Below are 22165 nucleotides of genomic sequence, written 5' to 3' on the forward strand. Positions count from 1 at the left end.
TCAGCTGTTGGAAGTCTGTGTATGTTTCTGGGTATATAGTTAACCAATACAGACAGAAAACAATAGCTTTTCTTCATTGAACTCCTAGAGCGATGTAAGAAATGCACCATTAATGTAAAAAAAATAATACTGTAGGAAGAGGCTGTATTCAACTGCAAAATAAACCCTCAGTGTATAAGATCATGGAAATACTTCTATTTTTTCCATCTGTGAAGTTCTCCATTCAATGGGACTGTAAGTAGCATGAAGGAAGGCCCCTGGCTTCCTGGTTGCTTCTCATAGTGTCCTTGCTGAACTGGATAGATGATATCTTAACCCTTATACAAGCAGAGAATTCTCTCGGTGTTGTTGAATGGCAGAGCTCTCAACCCCCAACAATGAGAAGGAAAGGATATGGCAGAAGAAACAGGTAACATTGAGGTGAAGACACTTGTGTCGGTCCTCACCAGAGCGGAGAACCTCCTTTCTTTTTTTCCTAGACAGGTTTTTTCTGTGTAGCCTTGGCTGTCTGAGTTGGTGACCATCTTTAGAGAGAACTTCAGGATCAGGAACAACATCTCCTTTGCTCCCCTTCACTGCTCTGTCAGGAGGTGGGGCCCTAAGACAAGGCATTGACTTCCTTACTTTCCCTATCCTTTCATATGGACATAAGACAACTTTCATGAACCTTATAGCCTACTTTATAAACTTTACTCTACCCATAAAGCCTGTGGCTATTATACTATTTTCTATCAGGATGTATTGGTCCATCCTGCGTCAGTATTACTAAATATTTGAGAGAAACAACTTAAGGGAAAGGAGAGGTACTCTGGTTTATGGTTTCAGCACATGGTAGCTTCGTCTGTGCCCTTGGGCAGAGCGTCATGTTGATGAGAACATGTGGGAGAGGAGAGATAGTTATTAAACAGGAAACAGGAGAACAAGAAGGGAGCAGAAAACCAAGATACTCCAAAGGCATTCTAATGATCTGCTTCTTCTAGGCCCCACTTCCTCCAGGTTACAGAACCCTCCAAATGTAGAGGATTTTCTTACTCAAACTGTAACAAAAATCACTAGTATACCACTTACTTGGAGAACATTGTAAGTCCATACGATTTGCAAAAAAAAAATTCATTTCAAGATATATGGTTATAGAAAACACTTAATAAAGCAAACATTCAGTGACAAGGAAGATTATGTGTTCTGATTTTTGCAGTCTAATGGAGTGACATCTGCATACTTTTACAGTAAATCATAGTAAATTTATAGTCTATTTAATTTGTTTACTCAATGTCTTTCTCTTGTCTGGCTTAACTTTTATGATTCTTATAACTATTAACACATTAAGTATGTATCTTAATGAAATTAGTTGACATTGTCAAAGTGCACACATCATGTAGGACAAGACCATCAATTGCCTAAGCTCAGCTTCCCTTCTTTCCAGCCTCCCTCCCTCCCCCACCCACCACATCCCCTGCTTTCTTCCTATTTCTCTGTTCTTTCTACTTCAATACTTGGAAGAAATTTAGCAAAGCAATGGATCTTGAGTAACATTTCTTCTTGTGACTTAAACTAAAAACTTTGTGTAAAGAAGTGTAAAGAACAAGTGATCTCTTTTTCACTTCCTATGTATTGTATATTTTTACTCTTTTTAAAACTATGCACTATTTTAAAATCAGATAGAAATATGCTAAATCTTCCAATAATTGGAACCTATATATTTATTTTATGATCAAGTCTCATAGTGACTTATCTAATTTGAAGCGAAATGTCAAAACTATGTACAAAATCAATATAACTCAAACTTATGAATAACAATTATGTTATTCCCTTATTAAAATTATTGTCTGTTTGTCATTAGAGTTTATTTAAATCTCACAACTGTCTTCCCAGCAGGTTAGATGATCCTTCAAACATCCATGTTAATAGGCTTAGAGTATTATATTTTGATTTTTAACAAATTTATTTATAAATTCTGACCATTTTTTTGTCCTGTGTCAAGTTTAAAAAGCCCAGGGAGAGGCTGCCCAAAATCAAATAGACATCTGAATATCTAAAGTGGGCACTGTTTACCTCTATTATTTTCTGTATTTTTGATCCACTTAGCTAATGTTCACGTTTGTGGATGATGGAAAATATGTAGTGAGATTTAAAAATACAAGGCAATGAGAAGGAAAGCATTATATAGCTACAGACACCTTTAGAGTGACCTAACTCTATTGTCTTTCCTGGGTTATGCCTTTTTAAAACTGAAATAGAAATCAAGCCACAAATGAAATAGAAAAGTTCACTAATTTCCATTCACCAATGATAGCAGAAACTCCCCATGGGTTATTAAGTCTGAGAGATGTGTGAACAAACATGATAATAAGCAAGTAAAGTGTATCATAAAATATACTGTGTTCGTTTATTGTGACAACTGGGGTGTAATTATGGTACGAAATGCACTGCACTTTAGTCAGTGAAAGTAATAAAACCCAAGCACCAGGAGACCTTTTTCAACTCTGTGCTATTAAACTACTTTGAGTAGAAGGGGAACAGTCTAAAAATATGGGAGGAGTGCTTATTCTCATAGATTAGTGAAGCAGGGGTTGGCCAGACTTTCTTGTAGCCTAATAAATAATACCTCTCTGTTCTTTCATTATTGGTTGTAGGTATAGCACTAAAGGACATTTCCCTCGGCTCCTAGGTAATTATAACTTCCAAATTTGTGTGGTTCATCTAGGCTATTCATCTCTGCTTTTCTCTTCAATTAAGGAAACAAAAGAGGAGGGGCAAACCCTTGTATACAGAGTTCCTCTACTACTGCTGCCAGGAGAAAACTTGTAGGAAGATAAGGAAACAAAGGGACCGGAGAAGATAAAGCTGCAAGGTGCTGAGTGGCTGTAACGATTAAGGCATTAATGGAAATCACTAAGGAAGTACAAGAAATGTGTGATTTCAGATTAGGAAACCCCTGGTTTCCCAGAGTGAACTGCTATTTTAAAAGGGGGGAGCTAATTGAATTTTATGGCATTTTTAAAGAAAATTAAAATGCATATATTTTACTACCCTAATAGTTTTATTGCTACTGTGAGAGTTATGAGCACTGATACATCAAGAAGCATATGCGCCAATTCACTAAAGAGCACCAGAGTGGATTAGCACAGTTTCCTTTTGTGCCTTGGCAGCGGACAATCACGATCATAATTACAGGACTGGAGCCACCTGCCGACTCTGTGAACAGAACTACGTGGCTCCAAATAAAATAAGAGCAATTCTAACATTAAAAAGAAAATGAGTGTTAAGCTAAACGGGACTCCAAGGACACCCTACGAATGCTGGGTATTTATTTATTTTTTCCTGAGCTCCGAATGACTGGGTCTTACCTTAGCTTTTATTACTGGCCTAGAAAGAAGCAAAGCCTGCCAAGACCTTTGTGCTTAAACTAGGTTACCTAATGAAATGCCCACATTCTGTGCTGCTCATGAGAGGGCTGCTGAGTCCATGCTTCTATGACCAGATTCACACTCTTAGAATTTAGAGGTAGTCCAATGCCCAGGAGTGAAGAAGAGGGAGTGGGCTTGCCTGGAACTGTGGCCTTGGTGCACCTTTAGCTTGTTAAACCATGGCAGACTATTAAGCATTCGGCACCACAAAACGGATGAAGTCAGGAAGGTGAATCTGTAAGGACTATTCTGAACTAAGAATTCAAATGTGCTCAATAAGTTTATCCACAAAAATGTAATATTTTTCTCTGAATTCCAGTAACTATCAATAGCTAAGAGAAGTCTAACCTGGGTTCAAGACCACTTAGTCAGCCTTTGTTTCCCCTGCCTACACGCTTCTGTTAGAGCAGTGTTTCCTGTAGTTTAGTTCACACACGAACCATCTGGGATCTTGTTAAATGCTTCTCCAGACTCAGGAGGTATACAGGGCAGGGAAAGGGAAGAAATGGCTGTGAGTCTGCATCTTTAATGAGGCTGCAGGTGCTGCTGATGCAGCTGGTCCTCCAACCACAGTTTGAAATGCAAAATATTAGAGCACTTCTTTAATTATCTCATAATTATGTAACATAGGTCAGCCATTTTTTTTTTCTTGTCTGCGTTCTTTTTAAAAGCAAAGTAAGGGCAAAATTCCCATTGATGCAAACAAAAAATATGTTGCAACTTTGACGGCAAACTAGGCTCTTGATGTGTGTTAAGCTGTATCTGTAAGATAACCCCAAGAGAAACGTAACTGTGGTCCCATTTGCTGATCTAGAAGGCAAATCTCAGACCAGCTAGTGGATATGTCCACATAGGAAACAAATAATGGTCAAAATGCAATCCAGGGTTTGCTTCTAGAGTCTGTTCTGTTTCTACTGTCCCCAAAGTCTCTCCTTGTCTACTTCTACATGCACAGAGCCTACCAGGGCCCTTTATGCTATGGATTATGCTCAAATGATGTGCTGAGATCTAGGAACACTTTAACTTTTGCTCAGTCCCTTGTGGAGAATGCTCTCTCTCCTTCTCTCTATCCAATTAAAGCTACATTGCTCTGGCTGCTCCACTCACTGCCCACAATTGTGTCTTTCCTCTTCTGACCACATGAATAGTGATCACTTCTATCACACAAAAAACAATTGTTAATAGTTATACTGTGAGTAATATATTTAATTCATCACAGGAATGCTTAGTGAGTGTATTCTAAGCTCCAGCCAAGGTTGCAAGCATTTGTAAGAGGACACGAGGCAAGGCCTACAAACTTCTTTCTGGCCTCCGATTGGGGAGCATTTTCCTAAGCAAAATGAAAACTAATGTTGGGTACAATCATTTTTCCTTCAGCATTTTTTACTTTGTTTTAGAGACAATACTATTCCCTATTCAGTTGATAATTCTTTCAGGTTTGGAGTATTTATCACGCTAGAATGTTCGCAGGTACAGACAAGCCCTGTGCACGGGCGTATATACAGTCTCATGATTGTGTCTTAGAAGACGGAATGCTGCTTGCATGCTGGTCCTCATTTCTCTCCAGCAGTGTCTTAGCCCAGAGGCAAAACTATGAAAGTCACACCCAATGTGAGCATCAGCTGGAAAGACAACTTGCCATATTAAATCATAGTACTTTCTAGCACAATAAATTTGTATTTGCGAATGTTAGAGCACCCAGCTGCCTAGATAACTAGACAAGCCAGCCCCACTGACACAGACTATCTTTTCTCACTAAGCTCAAACATATACATTAGAGATCTGCCTTCCAAACAAGAGAAAAGATGAGATTGTCCAGCTAGGAAAAAGTCCATGCTGATGACCGATTTCATGATTTTCTTTTATTTAAGGCCATCCCAATCTTGGACCATCTTAAGTGGTCCTAGAGCATCAAGAATACCTCATATTCTCCTCTGTTGGATGATATTTAAAAACTTCTGCTCATCCATTAAAGCTGTGCAATGGTTGAGGGAGGTTGTGGGCTTTGTAAAGCTTCATTAGCTGCCAGTTCCTCTATTATCAGACATGACCAGGATGCAGATCTAGGCGTGAGCAATTTAGAACAAAATGTAGAACCAAGATCCAGTTCTTCATCTTTTGCTAATTTGTGTGTTGAAGAAATATATAGTAATAATCTTGTGAAAATGTATACAGTGATACATTTCCTGATGTAATCTTGGAGTTCTAACCCTTATGAGCATGAGAACAGGGTAACATTGCCTTACCTTAGATAGAAGTTTTTGTCAGATGGTCATTGTAGTTATTAACACAAAAATTAGGGAAAAAAATCAATGTAACAACATAGCACATAGTAGGGATTCAGTTAGAAATACTATTCCTGGTCTTCTGAATAATTTTATATATACATATATAGTTATTTTACATCTTTCAATCATCAAAATGTTGTATAAGTACTGATAGTAATTAGACTTTTAAATGCTAAATAAGTACACAGGAATACTCCCTACACTCACAAACATTTTCAACGTCAACCTAATTTGATGTAAATTCATATCTAAAAGAGGCTATAAATAAACAGCTTTACAAGAGGAAAAAAAACAAGTAGTGCAAGTCTTTTCTCTGTATCTCAAGATTAATGTAAATTTCCTTTCTGAACAGAGAAAACATCTCATTAATCAGATTTCATTTTCTACTTTCACCCTTTATAAAGTAGTGGGCAGAAAAGATCTTTGGCTCTAATATAGTTCCAGATTAGTGTGGTGTGACTGAGCTATAAGTTGAACCTAGAAAGACCTCAAATATCGGTAAAAAATATATGTGAAAGCTGTGGAAAGAGAAAGTTCAAAAGGAATGCAATGATGCTGAATCCAGACCCCAGATCTCTGCAGACTGGGGAAAAAAAAAAAAAACAAGGCAAACTACAACTCCTTTTTCAAAATAAATAAAGAAACTGAAGCCAGCAAAGCTCAAGGGACCATCTCAGTGTCTCATAATGGGGTCTTGGATAAATAATTTCAACATATAGATTATATATTACTTTTAAACATGAAGAAGAAATAAAGTGCTGCTAGATATTTGCAACTTGCCATTAAACTTGAGTCATCTATTTTGTAGGTGGCGAGGTTATATGAAGATGGAGAATGGTTTAGGTAGCAAACAAGGATTGTTTGTGATGGCTATTTCCTCTTTGAACAGCAGGTTTGATGTTTCAGCTGACCAATGGTTTTTTTGAGATTACAATTTGCTTTTCCAATCTAATCAAATAATTTGAATATTATTCCAAAGAACAAAGATGGTAAGAATGAAGGGGTGTGTATTTGGATTCAGTCATTCTCCCCACATGCTGGAGAGGGATTTTATTTTTACACCATGAATAGTTTGAGTGTGAACTTTCAGACGCTATCATGACTGTCTTCCAACTGAGGGAGCTGAAAACCAAAATTAAAGTGTGTTTGTGTGTGTGTGTGTGTGTGTGTGTGTGTGTGTCAAATTAGCATGTATAGAATAGACAAGATTGTATTTAAACCTCCACAAGAAAACTTTTACTTACAAAATGTTCTTAGAGAAATTCTCTAGCACATAAAGTCAGTTGTTTTACGGAAGCACATAACTAAAGGATCTAGAAAGAGCCTTCGTATTGAAGGTGTGAGAGTGACCTGGAATCTTTTACAGCACAGATGCCATGCCAACTGCCAAGGTCAGGATGACTGAAGTTAGACCTGACACCATGCATTTGCTGCTGATCTAAAGGTTCTATTAGCAGTGCCAACCTCAGAACCACAGACTAGGAACTACTGGTGGCATAGAAATTCTTCATTTAGTTGGCTCCTTTTAACGTAGGCAGATAAATTTATTTTCTTGCGGTTTATTTTTAATTGTCTGGGTTTTTTTTCAGTCCCTTTAACACTCCAGAATGTTCTGTTTCTAATACCTTCACCATGGTTTTGGCAAAGAGGTAACTGCGTGTGTAGAGAGAAAGACAGAAGGCAGCCTTCCTGGTAAGATCGTTTCTGAAATGTTCTCTGATAATGAAGTGACTGGACAGAGTGAGCCTTGTGATCTTGACACAAGTTCTTATAAAAAAGCTACTGTCAGCATAGTTAATGGATGAAGAAAAAATAGCCACATTTATAATTCTATCTATACAACACCAGTTGTGCAAATTCTTCTTCTATAACTGCTGTAGAGGGAATGTTCTTGGTAAACCACCAAGGATACTAGATCACGACACACAAATGACACATTTTTTATGAGACAAATCTTATTCCTCCAGAGAGATTGTGGTATTTTCAGAAAAATATTACACTACTGGGAACATTTACATCTCAAACAGTAAAGACCAAACAGACAGCATAGCATTTTACAGTAATGATCTCATTCCTGCAGGTAATGCCAGTTAATGTGCAAAGAGCAAAGGAACAAAGATGGCTTCCTTGAAGTGGCAGACAGTACTAGCATTTATCAAGTCTAACAGGATACTATAAAAAGCACGCCTCCAAAGAAACTGAAAAAAATAGAAACTGATGGTCATTTAATAATCTAGCACCTCCATGAATGTATGCTTACATACAGAGAGACAGACAGACAGACACATACACACACACATACACACACACACTCAGACATACATCTGTTACTCAACCACTTTCTAGTTACATAAAACTCTAATATTACTGGAGTAAGGAATAAAAATAATAAAAATGCATTTATAATAATGTGATTAAAGATATAACAAATTACCCCTGCCAAATGTTATATGAATATATGAATGTATTCATGTGTAATTTATTATGTTTATGTTATCTATATGTAACTTATGTTTTATCACATTATTATAATTATTATTGTGATGCATATCTATATATTACCATATGTATATATATTTCTTATACATATATATTTAAATGAGCTTTAGGAATGAAATGGGCCTTTATGAAAGCACACACACACATGGAAACACACACACACACACACACACAGATAGAGTCACTTAATTGAGACAGACTTTGAAACATAAATCTTCTATTATTAGTAAGAATCTAATATGTTCCAAACACCATAAGAAATAATACCCAAAATGGAAGAATGAGATGTGAAATGTAAAATAAAGACACATACATATAGATACCTTTAGACAGTAAGTGCTTGGCACCAAAGGAAAATAAACCACCGAATAAGAGGGTTTGTAGCCGAACTTTATCTGAGACACTCATCTGCACAGCCTGCATGTTCTGGGGCAGAGCGGAAGTAGAAGAGGGAGCCAATCAAGAAGAGGATGCAACTTGGGAGAGATGAAGCACAGAAGGCATCAGTGACTACACTAGGCATGTGTATGTACCCTGTTTCAGAATTTATAAGGAATTACACACACCATATGCAAAAGGGAGCCTGTTGCATAAAATTGTGAAGGACTTCTTTGTTGAAAGAAAGGATGAAAGGTAGCTAGGGGGATGAATATCAATGAAATCTCCTGACAACTTTACTGTAAGATGTGGCGGCAAATGAGGAGAGGATTTTCATGGTAGCCTTAAAACCAAGAGTGACAGCGAGTACCAAAGTTCAGTTCTGCTTGGCTTTACATCACCAGAGCATGCAGGGATGCAGCCAAGGGGGTTATGATCAGTGCAATTTTGCTCGTAGGTGGTGAATTTCTGAGTCTATAGTCACAGGTCTCATAGTAGCCTTTCACACTACAGCCCACAGATCAGGGTGAATTTCACGGGATTAGTTTCAGGAGCCTTAGGTTTTATCTGTAGTACTTTAGCAACACCGATGATGCTTCCAAGGTTTTGATTTGCAGAATTATTGTCACTGTCAATAAATTGGATGTGCCTGACACACCAAATCCAGTTTAATTACTCCTGTGATGTCTCTTGTGGCTGAGAGGGGATGGCGGTTCTGTAACACTTCTCTGTTTTTAATTTAGTGAAATTGAGTGTTTCCCCAGAATAAGGCCTAGGAGAGCCGATCATGATGAATGGCATCAAAAATGAACCCCACTGCTACAGAAGCATCACTTGGTTCCAGTGATACTACAATGTCTGCATAAACTTGAATGTTTGGTCCAGATTCCATCAGGTTAGGAATTCAAGCCACTGTTAAGAACTGGCTGAAAGATATGCTAGGGTTTAAGCCACTGTGATTTAGAGAATTTTCACAAATGAAATAACCTACTTTACACAGCAGCAGAATTTACTGTATCAACAGTGTCCCAGCCACTGAAATCCAAAGCTAAGAACAGGAAAACTTGCAAATATCGGAACACACAGAGACTGCTCAAGCGAAGAAAGCAAGCAAAATGTCTTCTTCATTTTCTGCTGCACATCCCATCTGGTTTTTTTTCTTTAAAGAGTCATATGTTATATATTTATAAGAAGCATTCACACCTACTCAAACACAGTCTCCTACAAATGCAGCCTTCATATTCACAACCCATTTATTTCAAACCATCTTTCTATTTTGGCTGATCCTTTCATGAAATTTATTCCATTTAAAACTATTTCAAGCAAGGAAATACCTTTGTACCTTACTGTCTTACCAAATTCTTGAAAGGTTTAGCCTCATATTTCATAGGTAATTTCCTGATAGATGTAAAATTAGATCATTAGAGTCATTAAAATCATGCATTCCAAAAGATCCAGACATAACAAGACATCTTGTATGTATTTTGTGTTGCTGCTGAATGCTGCCCCTGGGGTAAAAACACATTAAGCAGAGAACCAAAGAGATGACTGTGGTTCCTCCCTATTAAAGGAGTCTACACATTTCAATTGCTACAGTAAATCTCATTAAGGGCATGGAATGATTTGTTCAGAGAAGGAAAAAGGATTGTAAGACAGGCACATTTTTTTCCACAGTTGTTGTTCCCCTTAAGATGTGAATTATTCCCTAATGCAAGCACAACATTAATTTTACTGTGTCCTTTTCCTGGACTGCACAGAGTCCCTGACAGCCTTTGTCCTCTTCTCTACAAGTCTTTCCTATTAATCTTGTAGTAAAATTTCATGTTATGGGCTTCACAGATTCTCTTACGCTTTTCTTGTATTTTTCTAAAGAATCGCAGAGATTACACTGTAAACTCTGACTTTAGTTAACATTTTCTGCATCAACTGGATAAAGAAAAAGCTGAGATGCCATTAAAATAACCAATGACTTACTTATTGATTTTCATAATCCTGAATGTTAGCTGTCCAACTACTATTGAAAAATCTGATTTAAACAAAATAAATTTTGGAAATATTTTGCCTGATTATTTCATCAAATGTTCAATTATTATTTCTGAAGGCCTGTCACCAAAAAAATCACAGAAAATTTTCATCTCTCTTTCCTAATCAGTACCTTTTATGAAAGCGTTGGAAATGAATGGCAGCTGCCTCTGACAGCTCACTCTGAGTTCTTAGCTGTGTTTAGAAGTGGCACTGGAACAGTTGAGGGTAGGAGCACATTTCACGCAGCTTAAGGGTTAGAATTAGAATCTAAGAACAAGCCAGAGAAACCTTAGAGAAATATTCGTAGTGTCGATTCCACTTATGATTAACTTCTTTGGAAATTTGGGTGTTGTAGGGTTTATACAGTATGGACACTGCATGGATACATCTTTGGAAAAAACAGTTATGCAAATTAAAGGTCAGGTTGAAGATAGATTCTGACTAGGTACTGCATATCCAAAATGGTTCTTAAACTATCCACTCCTATGTATTCTTATTTTAAAATGAATAAAAATGAGATATTTTGATTGTTCAATATATAATGTTCATAAGGGATAAGAGGCAGACACTGTCATCCATATTAATTGGGTTATAACATGAAAAGATATTGATATGAGCTACACAAATATTTGTCATTCTTATGCCATAAGAGGGCATATCTGTGAGGACATAGGATGTAAACCACCTCTGCTTCAACCAGGACTTCTTTCCAAACACAAGGAGTACTCCTTCAAAATAAAGAATCCCGGAAACCTAAACTAGTTATGCCTCATTGCATAGTCCTTCAAAATATAAATTGTTTGATTCCCTAAACCAGGAGAAGTGTTTAAATAATGTAGTCTCTTCACATACTTTCTTGATTAACAGATGGATATTAAGTTATTTATTAGTTACAGTCAATTAGTAGGAAACAAGATTCTGAAAAGACATCATTGTTGATCATTTGTTCATAGAGGCATTCACTGTGTAATTATAAGGGAAGTAACATTCATTTTGAAAGTAAAAATAAACTAAAAGTCTAACTTCTTAAAACATAGCACAGAAAATTCTTGCAAAAATCATGTCATAATTTGAACTATGCATCTGGACATAGTGACAGTCCTGAGCAAAGTGCACTCACATGGATGGAGGCTGTACTTATGAATCTTTTAGAAATGGTACCTTTGAAATGAGAACCATTGTTATTGCTTAAAGACAGTTATCCAGGCGACTGGCAAACTAACTTAGTGCTACCTTGGTTGGCTGGGATCTGGTGGGATCTGGTAGCATTGCTACAGAAATGCAAAGGTGGAAGGCCACCCCCTACTTAGGTAAACTCTACAATGAACAGTGCTAATATAAGAGCCAATAGAATGTTAATCATGTCAGAAAACTTAGCAAATAGTAATAGGAAATCACATAGGTAAAGAAAACATTTAATGTAGGGCTTCTGTGGCCACATGATACTTAAAAGGCTGCTGAAAGTTATAGAACACACAATTACTGTGTAGTGCAAGGAGCTAAACCCAGTTATTCATTCAACAATATCTTAACCAATAATTTTGGGAGTTTTTGTGTGCTTATTTTTTTATTATATGCATATAGCATTTTTTTTGGACTTGGTATAACCAGCATTATAATCTTTTGTATTTTATCTTGAGGCAAGACTGACCCTGTTTCCCATGGTGATCTCAGGTATCCAAGGTGATATCAGTACGTATTGCTTTTGAGAAGCTTTAAATAGCTTAACGGCAGCACTTAGAAATGTATGGATAACTAAAGGTTAATGAGACATACCACATTCACAATGATGATCTGACTTTAAAAATGGCTATGGAGAAATATTACTTGGTCCTAAATAATAACAAATCCTCTCACAGCTTACTATCCTTAGCATTCTAAATAGACGACGCATAATGCTTACATCGAAGTTATTTCTATGTGTGTTAGGATTCACTTCCATTAGTTCAGATACAGAGGCTCAGACTTTAGATATTGGATTCCTTTTTCAAACACCCAAAAGAAACAAGAAACAAAGCTTATGATTATTTCTAAATGTCACGGTAAAAAGACTGAGTCAAATGTATTTTAGCCTTGTTTCAGCGAATATTTGTAACTCAAGCACAAATGATGCCCTAAATTCCTCTCCAAATTTTTTTTCCTTTGGCAAAGTTCAGCATTTTGAAAATAGTCATTTAATAACCAGGCCCACCCGCTCCTCATGCCCACACCCTCCACAACCCCACCCCATCCCCAACCCATAGTACCAAACAACAGTGTGATGTATTACTCCCTTATGGGAAAAGACATGCTTGAAGCTGAACTGTAATTTGGCACACTATGCTTCCATACTAATGTAATGTGACAATGTTATTATGTTTGCTATTTTCCCTGTGATCATAGCCATATTCATCTTCTCGACCCTGACATTAAGTCAGCTAATATGGTTACATTTTAAGCCATGCCACTGGGTGTAAGCAGAAAGAGATAACAGTGCTTTCATGAAGATGAGCATGCATGGACATGTGAATAGGCAGTATACAGATGGTCATTATGTATGACGGTATTATATATTCATTACAGAATGAAAAAGAAAACCTCCTAACATACATTTAGAACATAGTGAACTCTTGGAAAAATAGTTCATCAAAGAAAACATTTACAGCTATCTGCTACTTCAAGCAATGTGAGGAAGGGCAGCACACTATTTCCCTCATACCTCAAATGAAGCAATGCTAATATTCAGCCCAGGACCACAAATATATTTCCATGGAATGAAACAATTTAAACAGAGATCAAACAGAAAACCACATACATTTCTTCAAGCAGATACAGCGAGAAGGATGAACCTTAGGTGGGATGGAAACATTCAGCAAAGGGAGAAATTAGCATGTGCAATGGTGAGGAAACTGGAAACTGTAATGTGGAGGACGCCATGAGCAAGGAAATTACCAGTAACATGCCATATGGACAGTGTTCTGAAATGTCTAAGTATGGAAATGAAGGCTACATCAGACCACGGAGGTTTATTAGCTCCAGACTAATGACTCTAGAGCTGCGTTGGCCATTGAAGATGCACTAGAAGTCTCTCAGGAGGCACAAATATTCAGTTACCATTGCCTTGGACATTCCTGACGTGACCAGTTACCTACATGCTATACAAAACTCAAATATTGGAAGATTTTAAAATAAAAAGAATATTGTTCCTAGGAGAATAATATATACCATTTTAGAGAGATTAAACCAAACATAACCTTTATAGTAGATAGTAATTATAATATTATAGTGCAGAATCCTATAGAAATTCAGAGGGGTAAAAATCAATGACATGGGGCTGAAGAGATGGCTCAGTGGTTAAAAGCACTGTCTGCTCTTACAAAGGACCCCGATTCTATTCCCAGCACCCACATGATAGCTCACAACTGTCTGTAATTCCAGTTCTAAGAGATCTGATACTCTTACCCCCATGCCAATGCACATAAAATAAAATAAATTAAATTAAAGAAAAAGAATCAATAAGGAGATGTTGGTGATGTCTAAACCAGGAAGATTAAAAGTAGGAGAGAAACAATATGCATCGGAGAAGGGAGAAATGGGAAGTGAGTAGCAAAGGAAATATTTCTACAAACAAGCCAAAAAATAAAAAATAAAAAAAAAGAAAGAAAGAAAAAGAAAAAGAAAAAAAAAAAGAAAAAGAAAGAAAGAACAAAAGATGATTTGAGGACCTGGAATTTGATCCTGTATCGAAGAAGACTGTAATGCATGACAACATATCCCCTTCCCCAACTCACAACAGCCTACAATTGCTTTCTTAATGAGTGTGTCTCTGCTATGGTGATTCTCCAAGGATGAAGGGGTTTATAAAAACACACATTTTTAAAAAATCGCCTCTGGCATCACGTCACAAAGATGCCTGTGTTTTTGAAGGATCCCTCTCAATTCAATTAATTAGTATGACTTATCCAACATTTCACTTGCAAGCTATAAAGTATTCCCATCATCCCACTGGTAATTATATCTCCGGGCTAATATAAATAAAAATGTCTAGTTACTCAAACCCACTCTATAAACAATATCAGAAGTTCTACTGGAAGGAGGGGTTCTTATCTCTATGCAGTATTTTTTTTATATTGAAATGTTTCTTTTTCTTTTTCTTTTTCTTGTTTGGGTATTACAGTCACATAATTGAGGGATCAGTAACTGAGATACACATAAAAAAAATGAAGAAATGCTCTACATTTTTTATTTATTTGGTTCTTTTTTGTTTTGTTTTGTTTTGATTTTGTTTTCCCCATTTTAAGCATAAGAGTTCATATCTTTTGAGGCAGGCAAAGGCACCTTTGACAATGCCCCAAAGGTTGTCTGGCACTTTGGTCCAATATTGTACTGGCTTAGGATACAAGAAGGCACATAAAATTGAGGCTTAGACTCCCTTGGATTGGAGTTGGACAACGGGCGAACAATGTGTGGCTTGGGGCGATGGGAGGGGTGTGGGCTTGAGTTCTTGTTGACAGAGATAATTGGTCATGGCTGGACTTGAGTACAAAGACAGTTCAAATCCTCAGGCTGGGTAGCAGCTTCTGTGGTGACCACCGTCTGCCCAGTTCAACAGTTCGCTGCTCTGAAATCACAGCTGGATCTCCCTCTGGGCCCCCTCCACAGAATCGCTAGCATGGGTGACATTCCTGATGATGTGAACATTGAAGTCTTTCCTGATTGTCCCAGGGGCTGCCTCTGTTGAGTCAGTATGTCCTATCATGGCCCTTGAGATGTGGACCACGTTGCCAGACCATGGCCACCACAGTCTCAAAGCTCATGTAGTTGATAAGGGCTGAGTAGAATGGCTTGCTGCAGAGGTCTCAGTAGTCCTCAGCAAGAGTGTTCCCTGGTGCCTAAAACATCTTTATCGCCACCAGCTTGAAGCTCCGCCTCTCAAAGCCTCTATCTCAGTCCCCACTCGCCTCCGCTGCACCCCATCCGGGTTCACAGCTACCAGGATCTGCTCCTGAGGCCAGGAGGGCCCTCTGGAACTGAGGCACACCAGCAGACCTGAAAAGCATGGCCCACACCACAACGCCCACAGTGCGCGCACCCAAACAGGCAGCTTATCTGTTTTGTATATATTGTTTGTTTGTTTGTATTGCAAAGTCAGCCTCACTAGAGGAAAAGGTATTTGTTAAAATCCAAAACAAACAAACAAACAAACAAACAAAAAACCTCACATTACTCCTACTTGTGCTTCTTGTAGAAACAAAGAAACAAAGAAAACAAAACAGTGAGATGAGGAGACAAGATAAATGTAAAAAGTAGAGAAATGTGTCAGTATGCTTCAGCTCCCATCTGTTAACTTCAGGGCTTTCTTTAGTAGTGATTACTATCGTTTTATACATATGTTATAACTTTTAAAGTAAGATGTACCTTGAAACAGTAACCTTTATCTACAAATCCTCATCCAGGAAAACACCAATGTTCAAACCATGGGGACACTTTGCATTTCCATAGACCCTAGTATGAGGTAATGGTTTAATCAAAATGCATGTATTCTGAGAACTCTCAAACATAATTTAATGCTGATTTGTACACAAGACATATCAGGAGACATATTTTTCGAATGACATTTACCCATTTACAGGAAAATAACAAGTAGCCTTATCATTGCCATCGCTACCACTGTCACCCAAGAGCAGCATTTAAATGGTTTTCTGCAAAAACTGATTTGAAGACAGCCTGATACCTAAGGTCAGAGTTTGATGTTCCTTGGGAAAAGCCTAACAAACACATAAGGAAAATTGCATTCTTCATATTCAACTAGTGTACGGGATACACAGTCTGACAGAACCAAATGGCAACTGTTTTGTAAAGCATGGGAAATGGCTTAGTGGATTTTGGCAGAGAATGCTCTTTAGCAAAATGAAAAATATTTTCATACCAAAAAGCCTTCTCAACTACCACATGTAGTCATACATCTGTCAAGATTGAATTCAGCATTAACATTTTGCAATAATAAAATCATAACAAATTCTAGTCTTCTGGTTGTCCTTGAGAGGAGATTTATATCATTTCTGAAGAGGAGCAAATGTAAGCAGTGTCTGGTCTACAGATAAACACATTGTGAAAGTTTTTTAAAAAAATTGTTGTCTTTGCTCCTTGTATATGTAAGTGTGCACTGACTCTTTGTATAGTGTTATTTACATAACTCAAAAGAGATTGTTGTTCTTAAGAGTAATTTGATTTACAGATAGAAGTGTATGCAAATGAACAATGGTTTGAATGTATTTTTACTGTTTCAAGCTTCTATATACTAGAGAAGTTAAGCCTATACAAGCAGAGGTTAGATCTTTTTGCATTCATGGTGGTATGACCGTGAAAGATCTTTTGAAAATAAGTCTTCTTTATTATTTGCAAATTTCAAAGAATTTGACCATATGCTCCCCCTTAATACTTCCATCCAAATACTCCCAGGAACCCCTCATCTTTCTTCTCTCAGCTTCATGTCATATTATTCTTAAATCACATGAGTCCAATTGTGCTGACCATATATACATGGGTGTAGGGATTTTAGAGTGCTGTTTTCTTTTCTTACAATAATTTTTCTCTGACAGCTTCATACTAATGAATCACTGCTACTCTCATACCCATTGGCTAGTCTTATCATTCTTCTCCTGCCAAAATCCTATTGTTTCTCACCAAGTGTTCTTCCAACTTTCATGTAAAAGGGACTGTCTTAATAAACATGGGAGGGAGGTTATTTACTACACACTGAATACATGTGACAGCCCATTCCCTTGGCCACCATTAATTTGCAAGCATCTCTGAGGGAGGTATGGCATACTTTTGGCTTGTGCTTCCTATAATCAATATTTTGGGCAGAAAGCAAAGCTGATGAACTGTACTGTACTCTACTATGTTCATACTTGCAACCTTTTAGCTTCATGGTTTATTTCAGTTCAATTGTACCTTTGATATTATGATTCACATATCTGCTGACAAAAAGCAGAGGGGGGGGAGAATAATCTCTAAGCTCTTTTTTAAGTCAAAAATTAAGTATAGCCTCTTTTGTACAGCACAAACCTTCAACCATCACATCACTTTCCCCATTCTACTAGAACATTGGCATCTATGCTACAGCATTTACAAACCAACGTACGTATGTAGTCTGTTTGCCAAACACAAGGCTTCCTTGTAAATACCCTATATGTACAGTCAAAGATATTTTTTTTTATCTTTTGAGTGAAGTCCAATAAAGCAAGACCTATATGAATATTCAGAAACCAGACTTCTTCCTCTGTTGGCCAGCTAATTCTGCCTCCAAACTGTCATGGCTTTGACACTGACTTGACCCTGGAAGAGGCATGTGATAGGATTCCAGAGCCACTTTTCCTATCACACAAGTGTTTTTGAGATTAAATGTGAGAATTCAAGCAGATAAAAGCCAAGAAAGAGGCCTTGAAGAACAATGAGTAAATAAAATGTTTTTAAAGACAATGGGGAAAGAGTAGACTTACTGAAGGAAATGTAGAAAGACCAAGAAGCGAAACCATGCACAGACACCACGGTCCTCAGGATAAGACCCAATAAACTTAAAAATATCACAGTACAAAGTAAGACAAGGTTTCAAAATTTGGGGAAAATCCCACATATAGGAAATTAACAATGTACTTCCCAATGAGGTGACTATATGTAACTAGCAAAAGAAAATTACAACAGCCAAAAGAGAACTGTCACCATTCAAAAACAACCCTGAGGAAAAATTTGGTATTTCCAATTTTTTTTTTACACAACTGAGGGCCACATCTACAACAGTCCAGTAGCAGATGATATAAGAACATATAACTTTAGACCTTGTTCAGCAAGCAGTGTCTGGAAACGATGACAAGCCTCTATACACAATCAGACAGGCACTTACGGTCATTGCAGAGCGGCCCACTGAAGGAAGTCATGCTACAGTCGCAGCTGAAGCCATCCCATTGCTGCAAGCACACTCCTTGATTTGAACATGAGTCCTCTTGGCAGGTTGTGCTGGGCCCTGTAAAACATTCCAAAAGACACCTGTTTGGATTTTTTTTCCTTAATTAAAAAAATGCAGAATATTCTTTATATAAGCTATATAACATATAGTAGTTGCCAACACCTCAAATTACATGTGCAAGCTAGTTTTGAAAGTTCACGCACCCGAACTAGGATCTGAGAAGTTTAGCATGAAGGCCTTCTTAAGCTTCTAGTAAGAGAAGAATTCATTGTAATTGTAACTGAGCCAACAGATAGTAAAAAAGAAGTGCATCGCTTCTCGGATAGTCATGGTGGTAGCAGGTAATCTCATCTGTTGTTAATGATTGTCGGTCACCATTTGGATCTTAGAAAATGAATGGATCTCCTTAATGTCTTACCAATGAATAGAGATGCCATGAGAAATGGATATTGTAAGATAATGAAATTGAGATAAGGATTGGCAAAATAATCAAACATACTTATGGAAAAAAAATGCCTATGAGATCCTGCTGCTTCTACACACAGACTGTGGCTAAGGTCATGATTCCTCAGCTCCCTGAATAGGTATGTTGGCAAGTATCAATCCACATGCTTTGACAACATCATGCAGGTAACATAAAAGGAAAACAACGTAAATGGCATGCCGCCGTCGAACACATACGTAAAAGGAGTGCTATTCTGTTTCTAAAGGATTATAACTAGAACAGTGAAAAACAAAGACCAGAAAAGTATGATGAGAGCACTAACTGTACAAACATGTCCAAGACTGAAAGCCTTTATGCAAGCTATACTACAAAATGGGGTTTCTTGCACAATGTCCAAAAAGGGGGAAATTAAATCTAAACTCAAATAATAATTACTAAAGAATATTTTTAAATGTTATTTTAGGTTTTCCACTGTGTATGGTGGGGTTTCAGTCTTGTTTTATACACACAGGGCTATCTACCTTGCAAGTCAGCTTTCATCAATGCAACTTGTCAGCAAAATAAAAAAAAAAAGCAAAATATATTTAATGTTAGTAAGCAGTATGGAAATGGGGCAAACAAAATGTTTAGATTCAAAAAAGCATGCTGCTGTAAAGGGAGAAATGCTGTGTATAGCGAACAAATTAATATCAACAGCCATCAATCTTAAGAGAAGCCAAAAAAATGAGAAAGCAGTATAAATTTTAGAAGTTTACACCCTATGTGTGTATTACATGTAATAGTTAATCTAGCCAATGGCACAATGAGAGAAACTTGAAGGGCCCTTGTACTTCCTACTCCCCTGTGTAGATATGCATGGATTCCTTAAGTGACTTGCTTATTGGAACATGCAGTGTGCTCTGTCATGTGGGTACACATTGTAGACTGTGGTCCTTGCAGAGAAAGTACCACTTGGTGTGCTTCTAAATCTTATTTTCTGTTTTTGTTTTTGTTTTTATGGTTTTTTGAGACAGGGTTTCTCTGTGTAGCCTTGGCTGTCCTGGACTCATTTTGTAGACCAGGCTGGCCTCGAACTCACAGCGATCCACCTGCCTCTGCCTCCCGAGTGCTGGGATTAAAGGCGTGCGCCACCACGCCCAGCTTCTAAATCTTATTTTCTGAACACGTTCATTTACAACTATGACTTAAGACAGTAGTGTATTGTCTGCCCTTTGTTCTGCTTTGTTGTGATGCCAAAACATCAAAATGAATGTGCCATTTGAAGTGGCTGAAGAAAGTCACAAGGATGGTAGAAACAGCCTGTGACATCATTCTCTTTAGAAGCAGTCTTTTATAACATTCCCAGATGTCACGCTTGCTCTCACTCTTACAAGGCTGGATACATATGATGATTCATAGGTTTCACAGGGTTCTCTGTGTTGTTTGCACTGTCATGACTGTCCTTAGGGCTGATAAATTTCCATGTGAACAATTATTACAGGAGCCTCGGGAAAGTCAATTATAAAATTGTAAAAAGGAATACATGCCACATAATATAGCTCCATTCAAGAGCCATAAACAATAAATTATCATTTCTGGAAATAATTATTACATGATTTCTTTTAAAATGTAAAAGGACATGTCAAACAAATTATATGTCAGTGATGGCCACTGAGATCACTGCTATGATGACTAATTAATTTTGAGATTTAGTCTTTGTATAAAGCCATGATTTTATAAAATAAAGTTAAACATGTATTATACAAACGTGTATATGATAACTTTCTCAGTAAAAGCATTGTCCACAAGAAAATACTTAAGTAAGCCTAATTTTTGTGTATTTTTTTTTTACAAATACAGGGTCTATAAATCCCAATTAAGTAATAATTATTAGTATCATCAAATAATAAAGCACCAATAGTGTAATAAGTAACAATGGCAATAATAGTAATGTCCCAGGAGAACTGGATATGTAATTTTTTTCAGCATAAGAATGCATCAGTAACTTGTTCACTATCTTTTGCATCCCACACCTACTGGAGAGTCCTACTGATGAGCAACCTACAGTGTTAGCAACAAAAAGTGTCAGGTTAAAGAAATAGAAACCTCTTGAAACAATCTCCATTGGCTGTTTCTTCCCTAGATGAAAATCGGGTATAGGGGAGTCTTGTGTTATGGAGAGTCAGTTTTATCAAATAGTTACTGACTGGCTCAACAACAGAAAAAGTAGGATCAAGAACTGAGGACCATCAAGGCCCCAACTCTGACAAGAACTATCTGTCATGCCTCCCCTCAGCAATGTCAAACTACTAACACTGTGATCTTAGAAGTAAATCTCCCTGAACTGCACAGATGCCAGGTGTCTATGAGAACACAAATAATGTTTCTTTTTCTTGTTTAATTTTATCCGTGCACTTTTTGCATTTGAAGCACTGCATGAGAATGCAGACCTGTGACTGACAAGAGGCAGTTTTTGAAATTACTCACCTTCTGGAACAATACTTAAGGACTGATCTATATTTGCATAAGCTAAAGTCTTGATATATTTTCCCTCTAGTTATATAATATTTCTGATTAATTTATTTTGTCCCTGACTGAAACTGGAAACAAGCCAAAGGAAATTTGTACTAAGTGCTTTTTTAAAGGCAAGGATATGTCTGAAAAGTGAAGAAAAATGGAAATCAAACAATAATGTCTGTAGAACTTAGACAAAGAGGACAATAAAGGAAAGCTCATTTAGAAGTCTGCTCTTCCAAGTGAAGTAAGCTTTAATTTGAAACTTCTATCATCCACTTTCCTAACCTTATAAATGCAGTTAGATTTCATGAGACAATTGTCTCTGAGGAGATAATACATAGGGTCTAATTTAACTGCTAATCCTAAAACCATGTGAATCTCATCAATTACACTTATGACTAGTTGGTATGAGTTTATCCTTAGGACCATTCAGGATAGAAATGGTCAAATTAAACTTTGGAATGAAATCATCAGGGAAAGATGACATCAGAAAGACAGGAATGTGATGATATTCCTAAAGAAAAACCATGAGAAGTGGTGAGAATTGCTAAGGCTGAGATGTTTAAAACTTCCTCTATGCATGGGGAGATATTCCACAAGCTGACACATTGGGCTCAGTAATATTCAGAAGCTAATTTAAGGTCAGTGAAGAGAAACCTATAATTAAGTGTCCTAGACA

General features: G+C 37.2%; 1 protein-coding gene and 1 pseudogene across 33 annotated transcripts in view; both read right to left on the reverse strand.

Moving 5' to 3' along the window:
* Positions 1-22165, reverse strand: part of NRXN1 (neurexin 1) — a 1076640-nt gene that overhangs the window by 506542 nt on the left and 547933 nt on the right. For 17 of the 32 annotated variants that reach the window (XM_084793840.1, XM_084793855.1, XM_084793827.1 and 14 more), the window contains 2 exons: positions 19512-19538; positions 18483-18602 (listed from right to left, as the gene is read on the reverse strand). In XM_084793840.1, coding sequence (XP_084649966.1) covers positions 18483-18602; positions 19512-19538 — 147 coding nt within the window. The remainder of the gene's footprint in view (positions 1-18482; positions 18603-19511; positions 19539-22165) is intronic. The other 15 variants (XM_084793832.1, XM_084793838.1, XM_084793828.1 and 12 more) reach the window with 1 other exon arrangement.
* On the reverse strand, positions 12900-15749 carry LOC311603427 (nucleoside diphosphate kinase, mitochondrial-like; annotated as a pseudogene). The gene has a single exon. The product of its transcript is annotated as a nucleoside diphosphate kinase, mitochondrial-like (transcript).

Source organism: Acomys minous, assembly GCF_964271855.1.
Source record: "Acomys minous genome assembly, chromosome: 8".
Lineage (NCBI taxonomy): Eukaryota > Metazoa > Chordata > Mammalia > Rodentia > Muridae > Acomys > Acomys minous.